At 40.8% G+C, this 27,838-nt stretch overlaps 1 protein-coding gene across 2 annotated transcripts; it reads right to left on the bottom strand.

The window, feature by feature from the left end:
- Nucleotides 1–36: 36 nt before the first annotated feature.
- prlrb (prolactin receptor b) lies at nt 37–27,309 on the bottom strand. 2 transcript variants are annotated; one of them, XM_042320457.1, is made up of 9 exons: nt 27,024–27,309; nt 24,143–24,241; nt 18,136–18,268; nt 17,515–17,684; nt 15,934–16,106; nt 15,531–15,672; nt 1,375–1,471; nt 1,198–1,267; nt 37–1,022 (listed from the first exon to the last, which is right to left on the bottom strand). In XM_042320457.1, the coding sequence occupies exons 2-9, from the start codon at nt 24,204–24,206 to the stop codon at nt 198–200; spliced, it is 1,674 nt and encodes a 557-aa protein (XP_042176391.1). In that variant the 5' UTR covers nt 24,207–24,241; nt 27,024–27,309; the 3' UTR covers nt 37–197. The 2 variants fall into 2 exon arrangements, with proteins under 2 accessions (XP_042176391.1, XP_024255834.1); XM_024400066.2 differs by lacking the exon at nt 27,024–27,309 and adding an exon at nt 26,100–26,355.
- Between the last annotated feature and the right edge of the window lie 529 nt (nt 27,310–27,838).

The following is a 27,838-nucleotide window of genomic DNA, read 5'->3' as shown; positions in this document are numbered from 1 at the left end:
TTGTGTGTAACCTGTGTTTTAATCTCAAGAAATATATTAATCAGAAAATACCATATTTATTGGCTCACTGTATACAGTACACAAAAACAATATCCTGAGCAACATGATATAGTCAATTCTCTTGTCAGTGAAAATGTCACAATCCCGAGTATTTAATTTTTTTGCTACATTGGAATGTCATTTCAGACAATGACATTTTATAAAGTGTGTGACATAGTGACAGGCTCCACATAACCATTAGATCCTATATGCACTCCCTCTTTTGCAGGCACTGTCATATTAGGTTTACATGGCTTCTGTTGGAAACATTTCTCTGATCGATTGCCTCCTACCTTACAGGAAGTGCAATTGAGGGGGACCGTTTCTCTCTTGAGCAGCACTACATTATCATTCTCCACCACACTCACTTTGCTATAGTCCTCCTGCCTCTTATCCATCTTAGGTACAAGCACCTGTAGGCCTATGCTCTTTGTCCACCTCTGAACCTCCGCACAACCAATGGCCTTCGAGGGAGTCACAATATTCTGTGATGACAAATGTTTGTCATTACAGTTTGATTGGCTCTTGACCACTGTTTCCCTGCAGTCTAGATGTCTGGCTAAGCTGTCCCAGAGATCTTTATGATGGCTTAAGGATCGATACTCGCTGGAAACAGGCGCTTGCTTTGGCGTTTCAGTAACATTGTTGAATGGCTTCTTCTGAGGATATGGGTGAGATGTAACGTCAGTGGACAGGCTCTTGGTCTTCCTAAAAGTAGATTCAAGCCCCTCAGAATAACCCTGTTCCACCGTCTCTCTGCCTCCAACTTTTACTTCTTTATTATTAGCCTCCATCAAAAGGCTGTGGTCATAGCAACCATGATCTATGGAGTTATTTGTCCTTGTTTGTCCATTCTGAAGATCTGGTGTCACCTGTTCACTATCAAACACCAGCAGATAGTCCACCTGCTGGTCCTTAGTGGCTATGGTGGGAGGAAAGCCCTGGTTCATCAGAGAGCTTAAAATGTCCTCGGACCGCCCACTCTGGAAGAGAGTTGCATAAGATGAACAACACTGGAAGAGGGAAATATTAACATGTAGACCTGCATGTCTAAATTCTCTGAATAATTTTTGTGTGTGTGTTTCTGTGATGTCTGGTGGTTGGGAGAAGAGCAAAAGAAGAATTTAGTATAAGATGAACAAGTATATTGCACTTTACCTTCAGGAGTTGTGTATCTAGTCCTGATATCTTTGGACCAGGAACAGGAGGCAGAAGACAATGCTTCACACTGGGACAAAAAAAAAAGATTGTTTTTATTGTAATCACAATTTGAATATATTATGTATCGTTTGAAAATAAAACTTTTAAAATATTCTGTTTAAGGAAAATATATACTATTTTCTCTTCATGGCCAGGGTGAAGGTAACAAGCAGGATTATAAAAGCAGAAAAGACGGTGACCACAATCCAGATCGATCGCTCCTTCAGAAAGTCTACAAACACACACATGGGAGAGAACTGCTTCAGAATGAATTTCAAATGCATACTGTATATCAGGGTTGCGTTCAATTCAGATGTAATCGAGAATGCCTCATGAATTCCAATTCAATTATTGAGTTTTAATTGAAGTAGTAAACAGGATACAGAATGCAAATTTTAATTAAAGGAAATAGAATTTAATTCAGTGAAATTCAAATGCCTATTCTATTCTATATAAGGTGCAATCTACACAAATATACATCTTGTACATAAAACATTAAACATGTCATTATATACAATACCAGTCAAAAGTTTGGACACACCTACTCATTCAAGGGTTTTTCTTTATTTTGACTAATTTCTACATTGTAGAATAATAGTGAAGACATCACAACTATTAAATAATACATATGGAATCATGTAGTAACCAACAAAGTGTTACACAAACATAGCCTGTTTACTTTGTTTAGATATTGAAATCAAGTAGCCGACCTCTTGGCATTCTCTCAACCAGCTTCATGAGGTAGTCACCTGGAATGCATTTCAATTAACAGGTGTGCCTTGATAAAAGTTAATTTGTGGAATTTCTTTCCTTATTAATGCGCTGATGAAACTGGCTCTCATGAGGACCACCACAGGAAAGGAAGACTCAGAGTTACCTCTGCTGCAGAGGATAAGTTCATTAGACTTACCAGCCTCAGAAATTGCAGCCATAATAAATGCTTCACAGAGTTCAAGTAATAGACATATCTCAACATCAACTGTTCAGAGGAGACTGCATGAATCAGGCCTTCATGGTCGAATTGCTGCAAAGAAACCACTACTAAAGGACACCAATAAGAAGAAGAGACTTGCTTGGGTCAAGAAACACGAACAATGGACATTAGGCCGCTGAAAATCTGTCCTTTGGTCTGATGAGTCCAAATGTGAGATTTTTGGTTCCAACTGCTGTGTCTTTGTGAGCCGCAGAATAGGTGAACAGATGATCTCTGCATGTATGGTTTCCACCGTGAAGCATGGAGGAGGTGTGATGGTGCTTTTCTGGTGACACTGTCAGTGATTTATTTAGAATTTAAGGCACACTTAACCAGCATGGCTACCACAGCATTCGGCAGCGATACGCCATCCCATCTGGTTTGTGCTTAATGGGACTATAATTTGTTTTTCAACAGGACAATGACCCAACATACCTCCAGGCTGTGTAAGGGCTATTTGACCAAGAAGGAGAGTGATGGAGTGCTGCATCAGATGACCTGGTCTCCGCAATCACCCGACCTCAACCCAATTGAGATGGTTTGGGATAAGTTGGACAGAGTGAATGAAAACCAGCCAACAAGTGCTCAGCATATGTGGGAACTCCTTCAAGACTGTTGGAAAAGGATTCCAGGTGAAGCTGGTTGAGAGAATGCCAAGAATGTGCAAAGCTGTCATCAAGGCAAAGGGTGGCTACTTTGAAGAACATAAAATATATTCTGATTTGTTTAACACTTTTTTGGTTACTACATGACTCCATATGTGTCATTTCATAGTTTTAATGTCTTCACTATTATTCTAAAATGTAGAAAATATTAAAAATAAAAACCCTTGAATGAGTAGGTGTGTCCAAACTTTTGACTGGTACTGTATGTGCATATAAAATATTGTTGAAACATTTGATTATCAGGACAAACCATTACATTTAATGATTAAGAATAACAAAACCTGTATACAAATATATTTAATTAATCACCTAAATATTGCCAGAATGCATTAGTTTTAACCCTCAAATTGACCATAAAGCCTTCAAAAAGAAGCAAAAAAAAAAAAAAAGGTTGGTGGAAATATAATTGGCTACTCTAAGGTTAAAAGAGTATATAAACATTGTTTTCAGGGGAAAATGATATGGATCTGGAAGTGTGACCTGTCAGATTCAATGAAACTCTCATGTTTAATGATTTTGTGGAGTTTCTTTGAATTGCACTGAATTACATTTTACATCCGGTCACTCAAACTAAAATAAAAAATTTGACATCATGTGGGGTGTGGCCAATTAAATTATAATTGAATGGGAGAGGCTTTACGTACACACCTGGTGCTCTAATTGATGAAGTATGTCGCGGAACAAGAGTCGACGAACAGATTTAGTTCGGTCAGTCGTCCTGATGAGCCCTTCCCAGCTTCTAGTTTAAAGATTTGGCTCGAAACTTCAGGGATAATTAAAAACTTGTCTGCCGAAGTTGGGACTTGCGAGCTTGTTCAGAAGTAATTGTAATTTTTTTATTTACAAAAATTTAGAGGTTAATGCCATAGTTCTACATTTACTGTGAATATCGCTACAGTACATATGCTTTAGCTGTCACCCTGGCCTGATACTGGCTACACTATCCAGCTACTTCCCTCCTTACTGCGAAAGCGAAGGACGCTGTTGTGTTACCGGCTTGCAGTGCATACTCTGCCCATTGAGCAGTAAACTATATAACGGTGACATCCAGTCTGTTACTAGTACCCACGGCTTGTCCTTATGTTAACTAATTGGCATGTCAAGAGGACATCCAGATGGTGACCAATACTACAATTTATTTCTCCCTCACCCATCCAAATTAACTACTTTCTTTTACAGGTTTTAACTAGGGCAATGCTGCTGCCGTTGTTGCCAGCTAGCCAGAATAAACTATACTGAATAAAAATATGAATGCAACATGTAAAGTGTTGGTCCCATGTTTCATAAGCAGAAATAAAGGATCCCAGAAATGTACCAATATGCACAAAACGCTTATTTCTCTTGTACCATACCAAGAAGCTGATTATACAGCATGATCATTACACAGGTGCACCTTGTGCTGGGGACAATAAAAGGCCACTCTAAAATGTACAGTTTTGTCACAACACAATGCCACAGATGTCTCAAGTTTTGAGGGAGTGTGCAATTGGCATGCTGACTGCAGGAATATCCACCAGAGCTGTTGCTTCCATAAGCCACCGCCAATGTCGTTTAGAGAATTTGTCAGTACCAACCGGACAAAAAAAAACGCAGCCCACCTGTAAACACGCCCGCCCAGGACCTCCGCATCTGGCTTCTTCACATGCGGGATCGTCTGAGACCAGCCACCGGGGCAGCTGATGAAACTGAAGAGTATTTCTGTCTGTAATAAAGCCCTTAAGTTGGGAAAAACAAATTCTGATTGGCTTCGCCTGCCTCCCCAGTGGGTGGACCTATGCCATCCCAGGCCCACCCATGTCCGCAACCATGCCAAGTCATAAGAAATTCATAGAGCGTCATTTATTTATTTAAATGTACTGATTTCCTAATATGAACTGTAACTCAGTAAAATCTTGAAATTGTTGCATGTTGCGTTTATATTTCTGTTCAGTATATCTTGCTGAGAGGGGCTCATCAGGATGACTGTGTCGTGTCTTTGGCTTCATTAAATTGAAGACTTATTTTATCAAATCAATTCTCTGTAATTATTATTACGTGATTAAACTAATTATGTAAATGTAATTAACTAGGAAGTCGGGGAACCAAGGAAAATCTTCAGATTAAAGTTATAATTTTCCTAATATAACTCTTCAGATATTTTAATATCTGATCAATTAGTCTTCTAATTAATGAATTATTCTTTACCTCACGTTAGTCTCATTCCAAACCTCGTAAATTGTTGGTTATCTGCACGAACCCAGCCTTTACTATGAATCATCCATACACCAATTGTCTTAATAATTGATTTACTAACTAACTAAATAATCACAGAATTGCATAAACAAACAAACAGTAGATATGGTTACAAGGAAATGATAGGGGAGGTTCCCTAGTGGGCTAAGCCGATATGGCAGCTTGGTGGACAACGGGAAGTGGGTGTGGACAGAGAAGGGCGGGAATTACAAGAGTCACTACACAGTTGATAATTATATTGATTGAAATGCTAATCCTTTCCACATGAACGCTCACTCAGTCGGGAATAATTGCAATCAATACATATTGACACTCAGTGTGTCGTCGTGATCTCTGTTGGAAAGTTCATCTGCCCGTCTCTCTCTGCTCCCATGAAGTCTCTCATGGTTAGAATGTATACTTCAGAGTCCCATTCAGAAATGTTCTTATAGAATAAATGTTTTGGCGGTTGTTGGTCTTCGCATTCCAGGTCGACATAATTCCTAGCTGCAGACTAGTAATTAGTATTAAAGATTTGCTCTTATTCTGTGGGTATCGATAGTCTCAGAGTTGAACCATTTTCACCCGTGTAGCCAATGCCCCACGTGGTTTGGTTAGGAATTCAACAACCATTACACCCTTAGCTTATACTGAGGTTTTTGTGGTCTCTACTCAAACCTTCACCCCCTCTGTGATCGAGGTACACATGGCCTAAAGAGGATTTCTCCAGGTGGGTTTTTTATTCGGAACAGTAGAAAAGGGCTGTCCTATGAGCCAGATCATGTCTGTGCTCATGGGGTGGGCCAATGACTTTGTTAAACTTTGAAGGGAATACAACTCTCTCACATTAATGGTTCAAAATCACATTACATAATTTCACAAATAGTTTCATCTTTACTCATTAATTTTGAAAATAATTAGATGCAAACATAACGGAGGCTCCTGTATAAACAGAGTTATGATAATGTGGCTGTATTGTCTTTCAACGAGGTCACAACATGAAACAAAACGGACCGGTCGTAGCTGGCTTCTCCACCGACCGCTTACACATTCTCCAAAACATGGATATTGTTCAGTTCTCAAGTTCTGTGATGTAGAATAAGTTCCTTTGTTCTACTGTGAAACTCTCTCTCTATACTGCCTGGCCATGAGGAGAGAGTCTCCTCTAGGAATTTGCGACCTGAGATAACAGAACCTGGGTGTAGGGGGAAGAGAGAGGGGGATGGTACTCGCTATACCCAAAGAGGGCCACGTCATGACAACTGACTGAACCAAATCCATTCGTCTCCACTTGACTCTCAGCTGCGCAACTTACAATTTGGGCACCAGGTGTGCAGGTCAGCTGTAACGGATTACATTTACGTTACTTTCTAAACGAGATCCAAACCATAAACCTAGGGAGCGTGTCAGCGTGCACTGCTCCCGGCCCTCCACAGGAGTCGCTAGTGCGCAATGGGAAAAGGACATCCCTCCTGGACAAACCCTCCCTGAACCTGGACGATGCTGGGCCATTTGTGCGCCGCCCCATGGGTCTCCCGGTCGCAGCTTGAACACAGAATCTCTAGTGGTACAGCTAGCACTGTAATGCAGTGCTTTAGACCACTGCACCACTCGGGAGGCCCACGCGTACTCAGGCTGACTGGATCTCGTTCAGGCAAATTACAAATAAGTGCACTCAGGCTATCCGGAAGGCCAAAGTTTGTTACTTTAAGGAGCACTTCTCTCTGTGGGTCTAACCCCAAGAAATTCTGGAAAACAGTTAAAGACCTGGAGAATAAACCCTCCTCACAGCTGCCCATGTCCCTTAATGTTGATGATGTGGTTGGTACAAGGAGCACATGGCTGAGGTCTTTAAATCACCACTTCATTAAGTCAGGAGTCCTATTTGACTCAGCCATGCCTCATTGCCCGTCCAACATTTCCTCATCTCCCACCCCTTCTAATGCAACTAGCTCTGATGCTCCTCCCTCCCCTTCCCCACTACAAAGTTTGTCCCTGCAGGCAGTCACTGAGTCGAAGGTGATAAAGGACCTCCTTAAACTTGACCCCAAAAAACAATATCTGGGTCAGATGGTTTGGATAGTTTCTTCTTTAAGGTTGCAGGCCGTAACATCGCCAAGACTGTATCTCACCTTTTTAACCTTTCTCTCCTCTCTGGGGAAGTTCCCATTGCTTGGAAGGCAGCCATGGTGCGTCCTCTATTTAAAAAGGGAAAGATCATGCTGATCCTAACTGTTATAGGCCTATTTCTATTTTGCCTTGTTAATCAAAAGTGTTGGAAAAACTTGTCAATTATCAACTGACTGGCTTTTTTATGTCTATAGTATTCTCTCTGGTATGCAATCTAGTTTCTGCTCAGGTTATGGATGTGTCACTGCAACCTTAAAGGTCCTAAATGATGTCACCATTACCCTTGATTCTAAGCAATGTTGTGCTGATATTTTTATTGACTTGGCCAAAGTTTTTGCTACAGTAAACCTTTCCATTCTTTTGGGCCGGCTAAGGAGTATTGCTGTCTCTGAGGGGTCTTTGGCCTGGTCTGCTAACTACCTCTATCAAAGTCTCAAAGGGAGTACCCAAAGTCTCGGTCCTAGGCCCCCTACGCACTTCTCAATTTGCATCAACAACATAGTACAGGCAGTAGGAAGCACTCTCATCCATTTATATGCAGATGATAAACTCTTACTCTGCTGGCCCTCCCTGAATTTTGTGTTAAACACTCTACAACAAAGCTTTCTTAGTGTCCAACAAGCTCTCTGCCCTTAACCGTGTTCTGAACACCTCCATAACAAAGGTCATGTGGTTTGGTAAGAAGAATGTCCCTCTCCCCACAGGTGTGATTACTGCCTCTGAGGGTTTAGAGCTTGAGGTAGTCACCTCATACAAGTACTTGGGAGTATGGCTAGATGGTACACTGTCCTTCTCTCAGCACATAGCAAAGCTGCAGGCTATGGGCCTCCCGTATAGTGCAGCGGTCTAGAGCACTGCATCGCAGTGCTGAAGCATCACTACAGACCCAGGTTCGATCCCAGGCTGCGTTGCAGCCGGCCACGAACATAAGAGACCCATGAGGCGGTGCACAATTGGCCCAGCGTCGTCCGGTTTAGGGGAGGGTTTGGCCGGCTGGGATGTCCTTGTTGGCTGGGATGTCCTCGTGCTCTTGTGGTGCTCTTGTGGTGCTCTTGTGGTGCTCTTGTGGTGCTCTTGTGGTGCTCTTGTGGTGCTCTTGTGGTGCTCTTGTGGTGCTCTTGTGGTGCTCTTGTGGTGCTCTTGTGGTGCTCTTGTGGTGCTCTTGTGGTGCTCTTGTGGTGCTCTTGTGGTGCTCTTGTGGTGGGCTGGGTGCATGCACGCTGACTTCGGTCGCCAGTTGTGTTTTCTTCCAACACATTAGTGCGGCTGGCTTCCGGGTTAAGCGAGCAGTGTGTCAAGAAGCAGTGCGGCTTTGCAGGGTCGTGTTTCGGAGGACGCATGGCTCCTGACCTTCACCTCCAGAGTCTGTACGAGAGTTGCAGCGATGGGAAAAGACTAACTACCAATTGGAATGAACAAAATTGTGGTGAAAAAGGGGTAAAAAGTACAACATAAAATATACATAAACATAAAAGCTGCAAGCTAAGGTTAAATCTAGACTTGGTTTCCTCTATCGTAATCGCTCCTCTTTCACCCCAGCTGCCAAACTAACCCTGATTCAGATGACCATCCTACCCATGCTAGATTATGGAGATGTAATTCATAGAATCGGCAGGTAAGGGTACTCTCGAGCGGCTAGATGTTCTTTACTATTCGTCCATCAGATTTGCCACCAACACTCCTTATAGGACACATCTCTGCACTCTATACTCCTCTGTAAACTGGTCATCTCTGTATACCCGTCGCAAGACCTACTGGTTGATGCTTATTTATAAAACCATCTCAGGCCTCACTCCCCCCTATCTGAAATACCTACTTGAGCCCTCATCCTCCACATACAACACCCGTTCTGTTAAAGTTCCCCAAAGCACACACATCACTGGGTCACTCCTCATTTCAGTTCACTGCAGCTAGCGACAAACAAGCTTTAAAAAAATTAAATAAAAAAACACTCAAACTGGACAGTTTTATCTCCGTCTCCTCAATCAAAGACTCAATCATGGACACTTACTGACAGTTGTGGCTTCTTCATGTGATGTATTGTAGTGTCTACCTTCTTGCCTTTGTGCTGTTGTCTGTGCCCAATAATGTTTGTACCATGTTTTGTGCTGCTGCCATGTTGTGTTTCTGCCATATTGGTTGTCATGTGGTGTTACTACCATGCTGGGTTGTCATGTGGTGCTGCCATGTTATGTTGTTGTCTTAGGTCTCTCTTTATGTAGTGTTGTGGTGTCTCTCGTCATGATGTGTGTTTTGTCCTATATTTTTAATCCCAGCCTCCGTCCCACAGGAGGCCTTTTTTGGTAGGCCGTCATTGTAAATAAGAATTTGTTCTTAACTGACTTGCCTAGTTAAATAACTTAAATAAAATAAAAAGGTGTTTATGTCTGAAGATGCACTCTGCGACGATGTCGTCATGTTTATGGTTACGCTAACTAGTAGTTTCTACTGCGAGCTAGCTACTGTGAGCTGTCTAACTCTGTTGTGGTTGTCATATCATTTCAGACATTTAACCCTGTATTTGTATTGGATAATTTCCCCCAGTGCAAGCCCTGCAATTGTATAGGTGTATGCTACATCATTATATTGTATTTCACTGTTTAAAGGTATTCAAGTTCATTGTGTAGTTGTAGCCCTGTACTGAAAATGATGGTGCTATGCTTTGTAGTACAGTTGAAGTTGGAAGTTTATATACACCTTAGCCAAATACATTTAAATTAAGTTTTTCACAATTTCTGACATTTAATCATAGTAAAAATTCCCTGTCTTAGGTCAGTTAGGATCACCACTTTATTTTAAGAATGTGAAATGTCAGAATAATAGTAGAGATAATGATATATTTCAGCTATTATTTCTTTCATCACATTCCCAGTGGGCCAGAAGTTTACATACACTCAATTAGTAGTTGGTAGCATGGCCTTTAAATTGTTTAACTTGGGTAAAATGTTTTGGGTAGCCTTCCACAAGCTTCCCACAATAAGTTGGGTGAATTTTGGCCCATTCCTCCTGACAGAGCTGGTGTAACAGAATCAGGTTTGTAGGCCTCCTTGCTCACACACACTTTTTCACTTCTGCCTACAAATTTTCTATGGGATTGAGGTCAGGAATTTGTGATGGCCACTCCAATAGCTTGACTTTGTTGTCCTTAAGCCATTTTGCCACAACTTTGGAAGTTTGCTTGGGGTCATTGTCCATTTGGAAGACCCATTTTCGACCATGCTTTAACTTCTAATCTCTTGAGATGTTGCTTCAATATATTCACATACTTTTCCTCCCTCATGATGCCATCTACTTTGTGAAGTGCACCAGTCCCCTCCTGCAGCAAAGCACCCCCACAACATGATGCTGCCACCCCCGTGCTTCACGGTTGGGATGGTGTTCTTCGGCTTGCAAGCCTCCCCCTTTTTCCTCAAAACATAATGATGGTCATTATGGCCAAACAGTTATATTTTTGTTAATCAGACCAGAGGACATTTCCCCAAAAAGTACGATCTTTGTCCCCATGTGCAGTTGCAAACCCTAGTCTGTCTTTTTTATGGCGGTTTTGGCCAGTGGCTTCTTCCTGGCTGAGCGGCCATTCAGGTTATGTCGATATAGGACTTGTTTTACTGTGGATATAGATACATTCGTACCTGTTTCCTCCAGCATCTTCACGAGGTCCTTTGCTGTTGTTTTGGGATTGATTTGCACTTTTCACACCAAAGTACTGTGGGGCAAAAAAGTATTTAGTCAAAACTTAAAAAGATGAGAGAGGCCTGTAATTTTCATCATAGGTACACTTCAACTATGACAGACAAAATGAGAAAAAAAAAGTCTGCGGTCATTGTCATGCTGAATGACCCAGCCACATTTCATCTTCAATGCCCTTGCTGATGGTAGGCTTTGTTACTTTGGTCCCAGCTCTCTGCAGGTCATTCACTAGGTCCCACTGTGTGGTTCTGGGATTTTTGCTCACCGTTCTTGTGATAATTTTGACCCCACGGGGTGAGATCTTGCGTGGAGCCCCAGATCGAGGGAGATTATCAGTGGTCTTGTATGTCTTCCATTTCCTAATAATTGCTCCCACAGTTGCTTTCTTCAAACCAAGCTGCTTACCTATTGCAGATTCAGTCTTCCCAGCCTGGTGCAGGTCTACAATTTTGTTTCTGGTGTCCTTTGACAGCTCTTTGGTCTTGGCCATGGTGGAGTTTGGAGTGTGACTATTTGAGGTTGTGGACAGGTGTCTTTTATACTGATAACAAGTTCAAACAGGTGCCATTAATACAGGTAATGAGTGGAGGACAGAGGAACCTCTTAAAGAAGAAGTTGCAGGTCTGTGAGAGCCAGAAATCTTGCTTGTTTGTAGGTGACCAAATACTTTTTTTCCACCATAATTTGCAAATAAATTAATAAAAAATCCTACAATGTGATTTTCTGGATTTTTTTTCTTCTCATTTTGTCTGTCATTTTGTCTGTCATAGTTGAAGTGTACCTATGATGAAAATTACAGGCCTCTCATCTTTTTTAAGTGGGAGAACTTGCACAATTGGTGGCTGACTAAATACTTTTTTCCCCCCACTGTACGTTCATCTCTAGGAGACAGAACGCGTCTCCTTCCTGTGCGGTATAATGGCTGCACGGTCCCATGGTGTTTATACTTGCATACTATTGTTTGTACAGATGAACGTGGTACCTTCAGGCATTTGGAAATTGCTCCCAAGGATGAACCAGAATTGTGGAGGTCTACAATTTGTTTTCTGAGGCCTTGGCTGATTTCTTTTCATTTTCCCACAATGTCAAGCAAAGAGGCACTGGGTTTGAAGGTAGGCCTTGAAATACATCCACAGGTACACTTCCAATTGACTCAAATTATGTCATTTTACCTATCTAAATCTTCTAAAGCCATGACATAATTTTCTGGAATTTTCCAAGCCGTTTTAAAGGCAGTCAATTTAGTGTATGTAAACTTCTGACCCACTGGAACTGTGATACAGTGAATTATAGTGAAATAATCTGTCTGTAAAGAGTTGTTGGATAAATGACTTGTGTCATGCACAAAGTAGATGTCCTAACTGACTTGCCAAAACTATAGTTTGTTAACAAGAAATTTGTGGAGTGGTTGAAAACGAGTTTAAATGACTCCAACCGAACTGGATGTAAACTTCCCACTTCAACTGTACATGTGCGGCGGCACCCCTTTCATCTGAAATGAGCAGTCACAGCCACGTTGTATTGCGCTGTATGGTCCTGTATAGTATTAAGTCATCCTAGTTATGTTATAGCCATGTTTATAAGAGATGTGAATTGGAGATTGCATTCTGTCATTCACTATTGTATCTTATTTCTCACTTTATTTCTCACTTTACTTACAGGCCAAACAAACACATACACTGTTCATCGTCAATGTTATTAAACAACCTCAACTGGAATCCTACCTGTCTGCCATCTGTGCCCTTACCAGCACATGGGAGTGAACACAAAGTAAAACCTAACCTAAAGAATATACAGTCCTCACTTACAGTTACCAGCCCAAAATTGTGAGCAGTAATGTAACTTTTGGATTACACAAACTCAGTAACGTAATCTGATTACTTTTAGATGGCTTTCCCTTTATGCAGCACTTGTTACGCGTGCTCCCTCTCCGGCCTCTAGGTCACCAGGCTGCTTTTTATGGCGCACACCTGTCACCAGTGTTACACGCATAATGACACACCTGGACTCCATCACCTCCTTTATTACCTGCCCTTTATATGTCACTCCCTTTGGTTTCTTCCCCAGTCGTCATTGTTCCTGTTTCATGTCGGATCCGCTGTTTTGTGTTTCTTGTTTTGTTCATTTATTAATTAAATGTATTCACTCCCTGAACTTGTTCCCAACTTTCAGTGTACATCGTTACAGCACTGAACGAGTGTACTTGCATAATCCCTTAAAAGACCGGCAATAGTACTGTTTGTCCATTTTGAAACGCCGTAGCCTGTATACACCTCCTCAAAGTTGTCAGAATTAATCTAAGCTAATTAAAGAAATCTGTTATTAATTCTGATGTTTTTGCCAAGGAAAACATAGTTGAATAATTTTACATCTTAGTAAAATGTTTGGTGCAGTATTTCTCAATGAAATAATTTGCATAAAAACGAGTCATCTAGCGTTGAACGACAAATACTTTATTGAAGAATCCCTACTGTTGACCAATCACCAACGAAGGGGCGTAGACTTCGGCTTCGAACTTTGGCTTGCCTCCAGAAAAAATGTCATGTGGCCAAAACGAAAAGAAAAAAAAACCCGAAATGTTGTCATAATATGTGGAAGAACAGTTCCAAAATGTTTCAACTGGGAAGCCTGTAAAAGGCACATTAGGTAAAAGGTTATTATCTGGCACAGCCACAGTCATAAAATCTGATTTTAAACCTAACCACACTGCTAACCTTAATGCCTAACCATAACTTTAAATTGAGACCACAAAGCAATTTTTTTTATTTTTTTATTTTATTTTTACAAATAGCCAATATTTTGACTTTGCAGCTGGCCCATCTAGTGGAAATCGCTCAGTTCTACCTCAAAGACAAGACTCATCCCAATAACATCAACCTACCTGCTAAAGAGGCCTTAGAAGAAGACAAAAAATGTATATTAGCAATTGAACGACATCTATTGTAGGATAAAGTAATGTTGAAGTTTACATAGATGGCCATAAATTGATGTTGTATTTTTCTTTATGGGTTGGTTATGTAGGCTTCTTCTAACCCATTGCTTTCTACTACAGATAATGATATGATTAAATTATATCTTTACATTAAAAACCAAAGTCTGTCAGATTTCCAGTCATTCCAATTAATTTAATACCCCTTTATCTTCAAGAATAGGACATGGAAATGCAGATAAACCAAATTGTTTTACCTGAGCATAACCCCAAAACTAAGGACTAATTAGCCTACTCTGTTGTTTATGATTTTGTTGTCATCGAGGACTGATTTGACTCATTGATTCGAGTTGAAAAAGGAATGCTGCTCTAAAAATGGCATGCTTTGAACACTACCGAAAAGTGCCATTTGCATGTGAAAAATGTATGCCATATGCTGCATTTGCTATAGGCCTATTGTTTACCTTTTTGTTGGTGACACTTTGATATCTCGATAATTTGCAGCTGTTTAAGTCTATCAAAAGTGTACCAGGTTGAGCATGTGTCTGTTAGGCCATTGGACATTTTATTTTTGAATCAGCACAAATTAGATTGAGCAATAAAAGCCCCACTTGTGGTGTTCTTAAATTAAACTGGTTTATGACAGTATGGAGCACAATACCACGGGGCAGTTTAGAAGGGAGGAACTCAAACTTTTATTTGATAGGCTGGGTGGGATCCGCACTATCACTGCAGCTGTTGCAAACAAACATAACGAAACGGAGAGGGACCTACCTGAATTTGTCCAATAGAAAGACTTGTTTTGCTTAAACGGTAAACGGTTTCCGTAATGAATAAACCCCTAGTCACAAAAACAATGATTGATAGACAGTTTAAACATCTTCAATTCAACCATTATTGGTTTAAAATACACATATACGTACATTTGTGAACAGCCATCCACAGCAATCAGTCTCCGTAAAGAACAAATTGACAAATGAGAGCAGCAGTGTGATTCACACCAATGCCCTATGTAGCCTAGATATTAATAAATGCTATCCATGTCTCCTATATGCTACACGACTGCTACACCATTGGAAGACATAGCTTGGACGTTAGCCTATTCCTGCTCTTTTCTGCTCTTTTCTCGCAATCCATCAAACAAATTTGGTGTGTCATCATAGTAGTCTGACTTGTGGTCAGACTCGTTCAGACAGAACAAACTTAAACTTGCGCCTTTTTTCAATTATGATTTGAAATTGGGAAAATAGAAAGGGGTCACATATTGTTTTTGCAAACATCCTTTCTGAAATTTAAAGTAATCCTAGAAGTAATCATATCGTTTTTCAAAAGTATCTGCAATCTAAATACAATATTTTTGCTGGTAACGTAACGGGTTACAGTTCAAATGTGATCCGTAACTCCCCTACCCTGCAGACGTGTCCGTATAGCCTCTCCCAAGAGTCAGTTCCAAAATTCCGAATTGAGCACAACCCTGCTGTATATCAACAGTAAGTATTGTATGTCCAAGTATGTTCACTATGCACTTTCTGCTTATCTGAAATGATCTTACTGGTGGACACTTAACCTTGATCCCATCTGTACATCAACCACCTTGGATGCCACAAAGTGGTACAGTAAAGACCAAGATAGCATAGAACCATTGAACTCTGCAACTTATTGAGGGAAATAAAATAATCATAAAAGCTCTTACAATCAGGGACCTCTGTGTGTGTAGTGGTGCTCCACTCGCTCCAGAGGCTATGGTCTAGTTTACAGCGAAGCTGGACCATGTAGACCTCTCCTGGATGCAGACTGTAGATGATCAACTGGGTCTGCTTCCTGGAGGCATACTCCTATAAAGACAAATACAAGGAAACTAAGAAGAGCCTGGACCTGACCAACTGTTTATATATAACATCAACTAAATGGAAACTAAACAGTTAATAAATAAGGCAACGTTTACATTTCTTAAACTCTAACTTCATACACACATTCCTACATATTGACCCTCACTGAGTAAACTGCAATGAGAGTCAAATAAATAACAGAGAATTTATCAAATCTCTTTTTGCCTTGACTGTCTACTCTATAGAGTAACCCATCCACACACACACCTCCCACTCGCTCTCCTTCTTATTCTGTCGTTTCACCCGTAGTTGGTAGGTGAGAGTGATCCAGCCAGAGCGTGTGTCGGCCTCGTGAGGGGGCTCCCATTTCACCAGGAGGTGTGGACTCTCCTCAGTCTTCACCACAGACACTGTCACATTCTCTGGGGCATTGGGCTGGACTGCATGAAGCAGAACACAATTAATTTCTGTAGGGCTCCAATAATTTCTGTAGGGCTCCAATAGGCTTGATCCATATTCATTAAGTTCTATATCAGGGATGGGCAACTGAAGGCCCACCCCGCCTTTTGTAGACTCGGGTATTGTGGAGACCTCAGTCGAGGTCTCAACTTACTGTTGACAATTGGAATAGTAGAATACACAAGGTGCAATTTCGAAATGTGGTTGTGCATCAGCAGCTTTTCTCTTGTTATGTCAGTCACTGACAGTCAATTAACCCATGTCAGCTAAAATGTTTTAGATTGGTAAATTAGTCTAGCTAGGTATCTAAAATGCAGTAACCATGGCCGAATTACCAACCGTGGGGCCCCCCATTGATTTCATTCACCACTCACTCTGATATCATATAAAAAACTGCAAACATTTCTATTCACCAAATGGCAAAATATGTAGAATTGCAGGAAATTAGTTGTAAAACCGCACATTTTCCACTCTGCCCCATAGCAATATGAGTAAAATTGCACGAGTTATCAAATTACGAAATCTTCTCTCTGCCCCATGGCAAAATATGTAGAATTGCAGAGAACTTCCTTCAAAACCGCAAAATGTTCTCTACGCCCCATGGCAAAATGTGTAGAATTACAGGAAATGAACTCTGAAACGTTCCCTCCGCTGTCAAGAGGGGTGCCGCTAAAATGTTTTGCTCGCAAGGTGAGGGCAATTTCCAAAAGGCTAGGGCCGGCTCTGACTGCATACAGTATGTGGGTATGGATGTGGGTACACAAACCCGCAAGCCCCTGCAGCCCCTCATGATGAGTTCAGATGTTTTGCCCATCCCTGCTCTATTTAGACATAAGAATGGATGTTCGCTCAAACATATGCAAATCAAATCAGGTTTTATAAATATAAAATCTAAACATAGTGATATTTTGTTTTCCTGTTTTTCAATGATTTGTTTGTTTTTTGGTCATAATGAAGTAGATCCAGCCACATGTCAATAAAGTATCACATCAATAACCCAATTTGTTTTCTTTACATTTATCCAATGCCAAAACAAACAACAAGTAAGCCAGAGCCTACACAGTCGGGTGGAGAGCATGTAATCACATACTTCAAGATATGAAACATGATCCAAGTTATGCACAGGACCCAAACCAGTTCATCCTCATTCTAGTCCAGTAAGTTCAGGTGGTTCCTGTGTCCAAACCAGTCAGTGAGTATTTTTCTATTCTCCCAAGTTGATCTCAGGGATACTGCTTTACAGTAAATTGACATATGGTGACTGATGAATATTCTACTGTAGGTTTGTGCTCTGCAAGCTCTGCTACCTAAAGTGTAAACTAATTAAAAAACAAATGTTAATGCATGAATGGTGGGTTGATTATTTCTAACATCAGCAGAGCAGCTTACCAATATACATAACATCGACTTCCAGCGGGTCAGAGACAGTGCTGCCCAGAGAGTTGATGGCCACCACTGTGATGTTGTAGTTGACCCATATAGAGGTGTGGCTCTTGTTGAAGAAGCACGAGTTGCTCCCTGCAGCTTGGTAATCTGGACACTCGTACATTCCATAGGAACTGCACAAAGACAAACAAGATCTTTTCTGACATTCATAGGGGTGAATGCTGGTGATGTGTGCTGGTGCGGGCATCACAGTAAACTTGCATTACATCAATGTAGATAAATACAACACGTGAACACTCAAGGCTGTTTTGCAATGCAGGGCTGATTGGCTGCTCTGGTGATATTGATAAGTCAGAGGTAACTCACCAACAAGGTTGTGTACTCAGTTGATTGATCTTGCACACGATAAGTATGGAGACTGAGCTAGTACTTTTCTACAGTCAGTGGATTTCAACGGTGTTCATAGCTGACACAGGACAACTTCAGTACACATTTCAATAATGTTGAAGCTTGGTAACTAGAACTACCACCATATAATCATAATAAGAGTGGTCTTGACTCTAGACCTACAAATCAACAGTGGACACAACAAAAATATAAATTATTAAAATGAGTGCTACGAACTCTTCTTTCTGGTAATAGAGGTGGTGGGTTGTGGGTAGTCCTCCATCAAAACCAGGGTCCCACCGGCATGTAAAGGTCTCCTTCTCAGGGGATCTACAGTTGATGAGCACAGGTTTCCCTGGGGGAGAGATACCTGGGTGCACACACATGCCACAGCTGGACATTAGCTCATGACAATCTACCTGCACATAACATGTTGTGGAACATCTATATTTATATTCCCGAAAAATGTACAAAGACTCCAGCCACCCGAGACATGGACTGTTCTCCGTGCTCCTGTCCAGCAGGCGGTATATCAAGGATCAGACCAACAGACTTCTAAACAGCTTCTATCCCCCTGTCCATAAGACTGTTAAATGGTTAACAACTACCACTAAAATGATTTTTGATTAGATATATTACTACCACTACAATACTGTTAATTGATTATTGATTGTGATTACCATTAGTTTCAATCTATTTATCCTGCTACTAGTGACTATTACTCCTGTTCACATTTAATATTGCCATTAGTATATTACCATAAGTATTTATATATTCCTGCTACGAGTCACTTTTTAGCCTGTTAAAATGTACACTGAGTGTACAAAACATTAAGAACACTGGCTCTTTCCATGACATAGACTGACCAGTTGAAGGCAATGAGTCCTTATTGATGTCACTGGTTAAATCCACTTCAATCAGTGTAGACGAAGGGGAGGAGATGGCTTAAAAATCCTTCTTTAACCTTTGAGACAATTGAGACATGGATTGTGTATGTGTGCCATTCAGAGGGTGACTGGGCAAAACAAAAGATTTGTGCCTTTGAACGGGGTATGGTAGTAGGTGCAAGAACTGCAACACTGCTGGGTTTTTCACACTCAACAGTTTCCCATGTGTATCAAGAATGGTCCACCACCCAAAGGACATCCAGACAACTGTGGGAAGCATTGGAAACATGGACCAGCATCCCTGTGGAATGCTTTCGACACCTTGTAGAGTCCATGCCCTGACAAACTGATGCTGTTCTGAGGGCAAAAGGGGTGAAACTCAATATTAGGAAGGTGTTCTTAATGTTTGGTATACTCAGAGTATATCTGCCTATCATGCCTACACTGACACTCTTGGACACACACACACCAACCCACTACTTATGCTTTTTAATGTTTTCTTAAATGTAACCTTTATTTAACTAGGCAAGTCAGCTAATTAAGAACAAATTCTTATTTACAATGACAGCCTACCCCGGCCAAACCCAGACAATGCTGGACCAATTGTGCGCCGCCCTATGGGACTCCCAACCACAACCGGATGTGATGGAACCAGGATTCGAACCAGGGACTTCAGTGACGCACTGAGATGCAGTGCTCTTAGCCCACTGCACCACTCGGGCACAATACTGTTTACAATTATTACTTGCAGTGAAAACCTACAGGAGGGTAGCTCTCCAGGAATAGGGTGGGAGTGAAAACCTACAGGAGGGTAGCTCTCCAGGAATAGGGTGGGAGTGAAAACCTACAGGAGGGTAGCTCTCCAGGAATAGGGTGGGAGTGAAAACCTACAGGAGGGTAGCTCTCCAGGAATAGGGTGGGAGTGAAAACCTACAGGAGGGTAGCTCTCCAGGAATAGGGTGGGAGTGAAAACCTACAGGAGGGTAGCTCTCCAGGAATAGGGTGGGAGTGAAAACCTACAGGAGGGTAGCTCTCCAGGAATAGGGTGGGAGTGAAAACCTACAGGAGGGTAGCTCTCCAGGAATAGGGTGGGAGTGAAAACCTACAGGAGGGTAGCTCTCCAGGAATAGGGTGGGAGTGAAAACCTACAGGAGGGTAGCTCTCCAGGAATAGGGTGGGAGTGAAAACCTACAGGAGGGTAGCTCTCCAGGAATAGGGTGGGAGTGAAAACCTACAGGAGGGTAGCTCTCCAGGAATAGGGTGGGAGTGAAAACCTACAGGAGGGTAGCTCTCCAGGAATAGGGTGGGAGTGAAAACCTACAGGAGGGTAGCTCTCCAGGAATAGGGTGGGAGTGAAAACCTACAGGAGGGTAGCTCTCCAGGAATAGGGTGGGAGTGAAAACCTACAGGAGGGTAGCTCTCCAGGAATAGGGTGGGAGTGAAAACCTACAGGAGGGTAGCTCTCCAGGAATAGGGTGGGAGAGCCCTGCTCTAAAGATGGTGAATCATCTTTAGAGCAGTGGGAAGAAAGCCTCAATCTGCACCACGCTGATTTTTTCAGTGGGTAAAAAAAGGCCATCTAATCATTTGGCCAGGTAAACATGTATTTGAACACATATAATGGCAGCCTTTTGGGCTTTACACATTTTGAACAAAGAGCGATTTGGGAGTCAAATGAGCCGGCTCAAAGACTCGGAATGCCCATCACTACAGAGCAGGCCCAACTGTCGAGAGGAGGGGTAACGGGAAAATCATTCAAAAAATGACATGCCCTCCTAAATCTGGTTCTGTTTGTGATATTAAGATTCTAACAATGACAGTGTGTTTATATAGACTTATTTACTGTATTAATCTGACAGATTAATTAAACATTTACATTTGCCTTGAGTCATTAGGATGCCCCCTGTCTTTCTAGTGTTAATATACACAATCACAAAGAAGGACAATCATTTTAATTTAGGAAGGTAATAAAAAACATGATAGGCCTACAAGACAAAATAACAGAATAGCATGTTTTGAGTTTTATTTACCTGTACTTAGTAATCAAGGCCATATCAATAATGAAATCAACTTGTTAGTTTAGCAGACATCACAGGCCCTGCCCTACCACAGTCAACACACATATTCCATTGTACACTTACTGTAAAAGATAACAGAAGAATAAAGGATATTTTTCCAAAATGACTATTGCTGATTGTCGACAGTTGCCTACATACATGAGGAACATGCATAGAGACAGTAATTCTAGGAAAAAGTAATATATTGAAACAGAGACCATGTGCGCAATTTGTAGAGTTGTTTGGCAAAAATAGGTTAATTAGAAACCTTGGAATCTGCTCTTTCTGATAGGGTATAGCAATTAAAACATCTGGCCTGCATGGACCTCTGTAGTAGGATGATATGGAACAAGTGCTATTTGGTATGCTCTATTCCCTTCTTTGTCAATGCACGCTGGGCATCAGTCTCTTCATTCTCTATTTGACAATTAATAATGTCACCCATCAGACTATTGTCAATTTAATATTGTCTTTAGGCCACATCTATTATTATTATTATTATATGTGTGAAATAAGTTTCAATATAGTTTAGGTGTACTTTGGATGGGCCAACTGGGCAGGCAACTGTCTTACAGTCAGAAAATACACTCAACTTATTTTAGTATTTCCAGTCTTTTTTCTGTCTGATTCCGATTTACATTTGGTGTCCTGAGGTTTCTTATGACCATTTTTAACATAATGCATGCATTATTTATGATGGAATATTTACACAATTGAAATATCAACGTCAGAATGACTCATGGCCATTCAAGTAGTTATGGAATTCCAATGCTCTGAGCTCTAGCTAGCTAATTGGTTTGTTCGAATGATACAACTGGGACACTAAACATACAGTAAATTGAAGAGTCGCCTGAAGCTTGAGAGGAATGGGAGAGGCAGTAGAGCAAGGATGGGCAAACACCAGTCTCAACGTCAACAGTGAAGAGGCGACTCCGGGATGCTGGCCTTCTCGGCAGAGTTGCAAAGAAAAAGCCATATCTCAGACTGGCCAATAAAAATAAAAGATTGAGATGGGCAAAAGATCACAGACACTGGACAGAGGAACGCTGTCTAGAAGCCCAGCATCATGGAGTCGCCTCTTCAATGTTGACGTTGAGATTGGTGTTTTGCGGGTACCATTTAATGAAGCTGCCAGTTGAGGACTTGTGAGGTGTCTGTTTCTCAAATTAAACACTAGTGTACTTGTCCTCTTGCTCAGTTGTGCACCGGGACCTCCCACTCTCTATTCTGGTTAGAGACAGTTTGCAATGTTCTGTGAAGGGAGTAGTACACAGCGTTGTACGAGATCTTCAGTTTCTTGGCAATTTCTTGCATGGAATAGCCTTAATTTCTCAGAACAAGAATAGACTGACGAGTTTCAGAAGAAAGACTTTGTTTCTGGCCATTTTGAGCCTGTAATCGAAACCACAAATGCTGATGCTCCAGATACAATACTAGTCTAAAAAAGGCCAGTTTTATTGCTTCTTTAAAATCAGGACAACCGTTTCAAATCAAATCAAATCAAATTTTATTTGTCACATACACATGGTTAGCAGATGTTAATGCGAGTGTAGCGAAATGCTTGTGCTTCTAGTTCCGACAATGCAGTAATAACGAGCAAGTAATCTAACTAACAATTCCAAAAAAAACTACTGTCATACTGTAAGGGGATAAAGAATATGTACATAAGGATATGAATGAGTCTAAAAAGGCCAGTTTTATTGCTTCTTTAAAATCAGGACAACCGTTTTCAGCTGTGCTAACATAATTGCAAAAGGGATTTCTAATGATCAATTAGCCTTTTAAAATTATAAACTTAGATTAGCTAACACAACTTGCCATTGGAACACAGGAGTGATGGTTGCTGATAATGGGCCTCTGTACGCCTATGTAGATATTCCATTAAAAAAACAGCTGTTTCCAGCTACAAAAGTCATTTGCAACATTAACAATGTCTACACTGTATTTCTGATCAATTTGATGTTATTTTAATGGACAAAAGAAATTGCTTTTCTTTCAAAAACAAGGACATTTCTAAGTGACCCCAAACATTTGAATGGTAGTATATAGACACACCATATACACTGAGTGTACAAAACATTAGGAACACCTGCTCTTTCCATGATATAGACTGACCAGGTAAATCCAGGTGAAGCTATGATCCCTTATTGATGTCAAAAAAATCCACTTCAAATCAGTGTTGATGAAGGGGAGGAGACAGGTTAAATGATGATTTTTAAGACAATGTTTTGACAATTGAGACATGGATTGTGTATGTGCCATTCAGAAGGTGAATGGGCAAGACAAAATATTTAAGTGCCTTTGAATGGGTTTTGGTATTAGGAGCCAGGCGCACCGGTTTGAGTGTGTCAAGAACGGCAATGCTGCTGGGTTTTTCATGCTCAACGGTTTCCCTAGTGTATCAAAAAATGGTCTACCACCCAAAGAACATCTAGCTAAAGGCAGGCCAGTAGTCGAAAACGGGTCATTGATGAAAGAGGACAAAGGAGACTGACACAAATTGTGAAGACCAACAGACAGGCTACAGTTAGTCAATTGACAGTCCAGTATAAAATTGGTGCCGAAAGACCCATAAAAGAATGCACAACTCATCGTAGCTTGACACAAATGGGGTACGGCTGCCAATAACCTTACAGAGTACCACATCTTTCAGCAGAAAACAAGAAACTGTGGTTGCAGTAGGCAAAGGAACGAAAACATGGGGCACTGGAGAATTGGAAACACATTGCCTGGTCTCTGCAATTTCACTCTGATGGGAGGACTAGGGTATGGAGAAAACCACATGAGTACATGCATCCTCATGGCAGCAGTGTATCCATCTGTAAATTCATTTCAGCACGATAATGGCCCATGCCACAAGGCTATGATTGTCCAGTAATGGTTCCACGAACATGACAGTGAATTCAGCTTCCTGCAGTGACCTGCCCAGTCACCAGATCTCAATCCAATTGAGCATCTGTGGGATGAGATGGAGCAAGCAATTCGGAGTAGAGATCCACTACCAGCCAACTTGACACAACCGTGGGGAAGCATTGGAGTCAACATGGGCCAGCATCCCTGTGGAATGCTTTTGACACCTTGTAGAGTCCATGTCCCAACAAATTGAGGCTGTTCTGAGTTCAAAAGGGGGTGCAACTCAACAGTAGGAAGATGTTCCTAATGTTCTGTACACTCAGTGTACAATGCCAACTTAGATTAATACAATATGATCCCAGTAAAAAAAAACTGAATTCCCAAGACTAATATGTTGTTTGTTTGTGATGCAGCAACAGTTACATCCATGCCTTTATTATAACTTACCAATGCAGTCCAAGACTTCCGAAAGCAGCAACACCACCAACGCCCCTCCAACTTCTCCCCACATCTTGCCCCTAACCTCACAGACAGTGATGGTAGGCCCTGGAAAGAAATGTGACATCACATGGCTTAAGTTAAAGCTACAAAGGTCTTGTTTTTACTTGATTAAAAAAAAACATAAAAAGGGTAAACAATGGCAAATGTGCATAAAGATGGCAGAATTCAGATGGGACGTCATTGTTTTAGCACTATCCACTGAGTTTTTAAACTATGCCCCACGATATGGTTCAATGTACGTTTGCCAATAAATCAGCACAGTCTACTTTTTCGGTTTTTCATATTACCAGCATCTTGAAGCTAAAATTGGGATCATGTATCATGCTAATGACCATACAAAAAACAGTAAAGGAGAACAATGTACAATACGGCGAACTTAGCAAATCCATAAATAAATCATAAATATCTCCTTTTAAATACACCATTGGCCCCCAAATGAAATGTAACAGAGGAGAAAATGCATAATGATTAGACATCAAAGGAATTAGACATCTAACTCATTCACAGCAACATCAATGAAATGCCATTAACCACAATGTTAAGAAATCCCCCAGTCTTGACATTTTACAAGTAAACACAAGAGAGTGGATCAAAGATGAGACATCTGGTAAATGACTTTGAGACGGTTTTCAGTTTAAAGCACTGTGAGCGGTAGGGTCCTATCACTAGGGCCCTTGACTAAGTGATTATTTTCAGAAGGAAGATAACAGACACACTGCACTGACCCAGAAAGGGGTGTTGAAAGTAGCATAGCTGGTATAGCTTTCTAAATCCTACACATTTATTTAGTAAACTCTCTCACAATGCATACACACACACTATGTTTCTCTGCATGAAATATTAGAGATGCACTTGAGTAAAATTTGTGGTAGTATGTGAAAAGTTGGACACAAACTTTGCAACCATATTCTTCAGGGCTATATTTCTCCTTTATGTGATCTAAGGAATTTCGCTACTAGAGCAACAGAGTGCAAAGTCAAATGAAAGAGGAGTTTAAAGAGATCACTAATCACAATTAAGGAGGGATAAGATGAGCATTTAGAATGAGGGAGGTTATTCTTGCACAATTTGGGATCATTTGGCCTAATTTCAAAACACACTTCTGGCAGTTATGATTAATAACAGCTTAATTTACTTACTGAAACATATTTAGTGTTTAGTACTTTTACCCTGTGTTACCCTGTTGGTAAGTCCATTTTTCTGAATCTCTGCCCTGATATAAACAACTGAAAGACAAAAGACTAACAACCCAAAACAGTCGATAGAAAAGAGATGTGCCTAAGAATGTTATTGCTGCACCCGTGACCCGTCACCACAAACATTGGCTACTGTGGGCCATTCAAAATAAAAATAAATACAGGTAATACGGGTCAATACAGGTCTGACAAACCCAGATAATTCACAAGGTTATGTGATGGTAGTTTCTCAGGGCAATGCTTAGGTGGGTTGTGGAGAGCTGGTGTATGACCTCATAGAAAGTTACTGAATTTGCTTTTGGTGTTGTTCAATATAAAATATGGTTGTGAGAAAACATTTGATATTAATAATAAACATTTAGACATTGTTTTTTAATTTATGTTATCTTAACAAAAATAAAATGACGGATCCAAGTGTAAATGTTTATTAGTAATATTGTGAGTTTGGCATACTAGTTATTTATATGGCTATTTCAGGCCAAGTTCCCATTGTTCACCAGCCCAAAGACTAACTACTGTAGCCAACATAACCCAAATCGTCATATCACATTACTTTAGTCTATAAAGGTAATTCAATAAAATGTAATGTACATGAAGTATGTAATACACGCAATATTTTTTAACTTACATAATGTTGTATTTGAAAAAACATGTACATTTGAGTAAAAAAATCAAATGAGTTACAATGAAAAAAGTACAGTACTCACCTAGGTAAAGCACGAATCCACTGGACTCGTGGTTAAAGTGCTGAGACAAGAGGTGGGTTCTTGAATTGCATGAATTTTTCTTATCTCAACAAATATCACATCTTATTTTGTAGCCTACAGTTGTCGAAGCCTCTGCTGCGTTGGAACATTCACATCGTTACCTGTATAGTCAGTCTAGTCAGAGAGGAAGAGGTTTTGCTCCACCCCAAATCTGCCCACGAAAATCAACCCACAAAATAAATATGGAGGTCAATGAGAGTGTAGAATTTGGTCAACATAAAATGTTATTGCAAATTTGCTACATGGAGCTTAAACTTGATTGAATAGAAGTTTCGTAATGGTGAGGTTGTTATGAATGCACGGATATAAGTGGACGCACGTGGCATTTTGCCAACTGAAAAAAAAAACGACTTTATATCTGGATATCTACTTACAAATATTAGCATGGACATTGCCATTGAGGGCTTCCACCATTTTGAAGTAGTCAACTAGTTTGGGATTCCTATTAGTTGGGAGCAATCAGCCAATGAAGAAGAATAAAAATAAACTACTTTAAAATGGAGATAGCCTCAATGGCGCTACCCATGCTCTAGCAGACGCTATAATGGCAGATTCAAATATGAATCCTCTATCTATCTCTATGGCCCGTTTATCACACGCGTATCTGCCCTCATTCGCTAGAATGGTCGCACCTGATCTCGCCTCTTCCCGCCTGCCTTGCATCTTTGAGGACATGTATTTCTATTGTTAGAGCGGTCATCTATTATCTTGTCAATATAATAGAGAATCATTAATGGAGGTCAAATAAAATCAAATGTTACTTGTCAAATTGGTACGAATCTGTCGTTCTGCCCCTGAACAGGCAGTTAACCCACTGTTACAAGACCGTAATTGAAAATAAGAATTTGTTCTTAACTGACTTACCTAGTTAAATGTAAGTAATCCAGGTGACCATTTGATGAATTGTTCAGCAGTCTTATGGCTTAGGGGTAGAAGCTGTTAAGCAGCCTTCCGGACCTAGATTCGGTACTGATTGACGTACGGTGGCAGAGAACAGTCTTTGACATTTTTTTGAGGCCTGGATGGCAGGAAGCTTGGCCACAGTGATGTACTGGGCTGTACGCACCTTGCGGTCGATGCCGAGCAGTTGCGGTCGATGCAACCGGTCAGGATGCTCTCAATGGTGCTTTTGAGGATTTCGGGATCCATACCAAATCTTTTCAAGGGGATAAAATGTGTTGTCATGCCCTCTTCACGACTGTCTTGGTGTGTTTGGACCATGATATTTTGTTGATGATGTGGACACCAAGGAACCTGAAACTCTTGGCCGCTCCACTACAGCCCGTAGATGTTATTCGACCATGAGCATGTTTAATTTGGTCAACAAAAAAATGTAATTGCTAATTTGCTACCTGAGGCTTATTAGATGGAATAGACGTTTTGTAATGGTTCGGTTTTTATTAATACAAAATGGTTCGGTTTTTATGAATGCACTGATATAAGTGGACCACGTGGCTTTTTGGCAACTCTGAAAAATATGACTTTTTATCGGAGTTGTACCTGTTGTTCACAGGCGTATCTGCCCTCTCATTGGCTAGAATGAGCCCACCTGATCTCGCCCCCACCCTCCTGCTCTCCATCTTTGAGGACATGTATTTTCATTGTTAGAGTGGTCACTCGACTATCTTGTCAGTATAATTGAATATATTTGGTATTACTAACCATTGAAAAATGATGAT

This window comes from Oncorhynchus tshawytscha, linkage group LG04, assembly GCF_018296145.1.
Source record: "Oncorhynchus tshawytscha isolate Ot180627B linkage group LG04, Otsh_v2.0, whole genome shotgun sequence".
NCBI lineage: Eukaryota > Metazoa > Chordata > Actinopteri > Salmoniformes > Salmonidae > Oncorhynchus > Oncorhynchus tshawytscha.
This window is presented reverse-complemented; position numbering and strand designations above follow the sequence as displayed.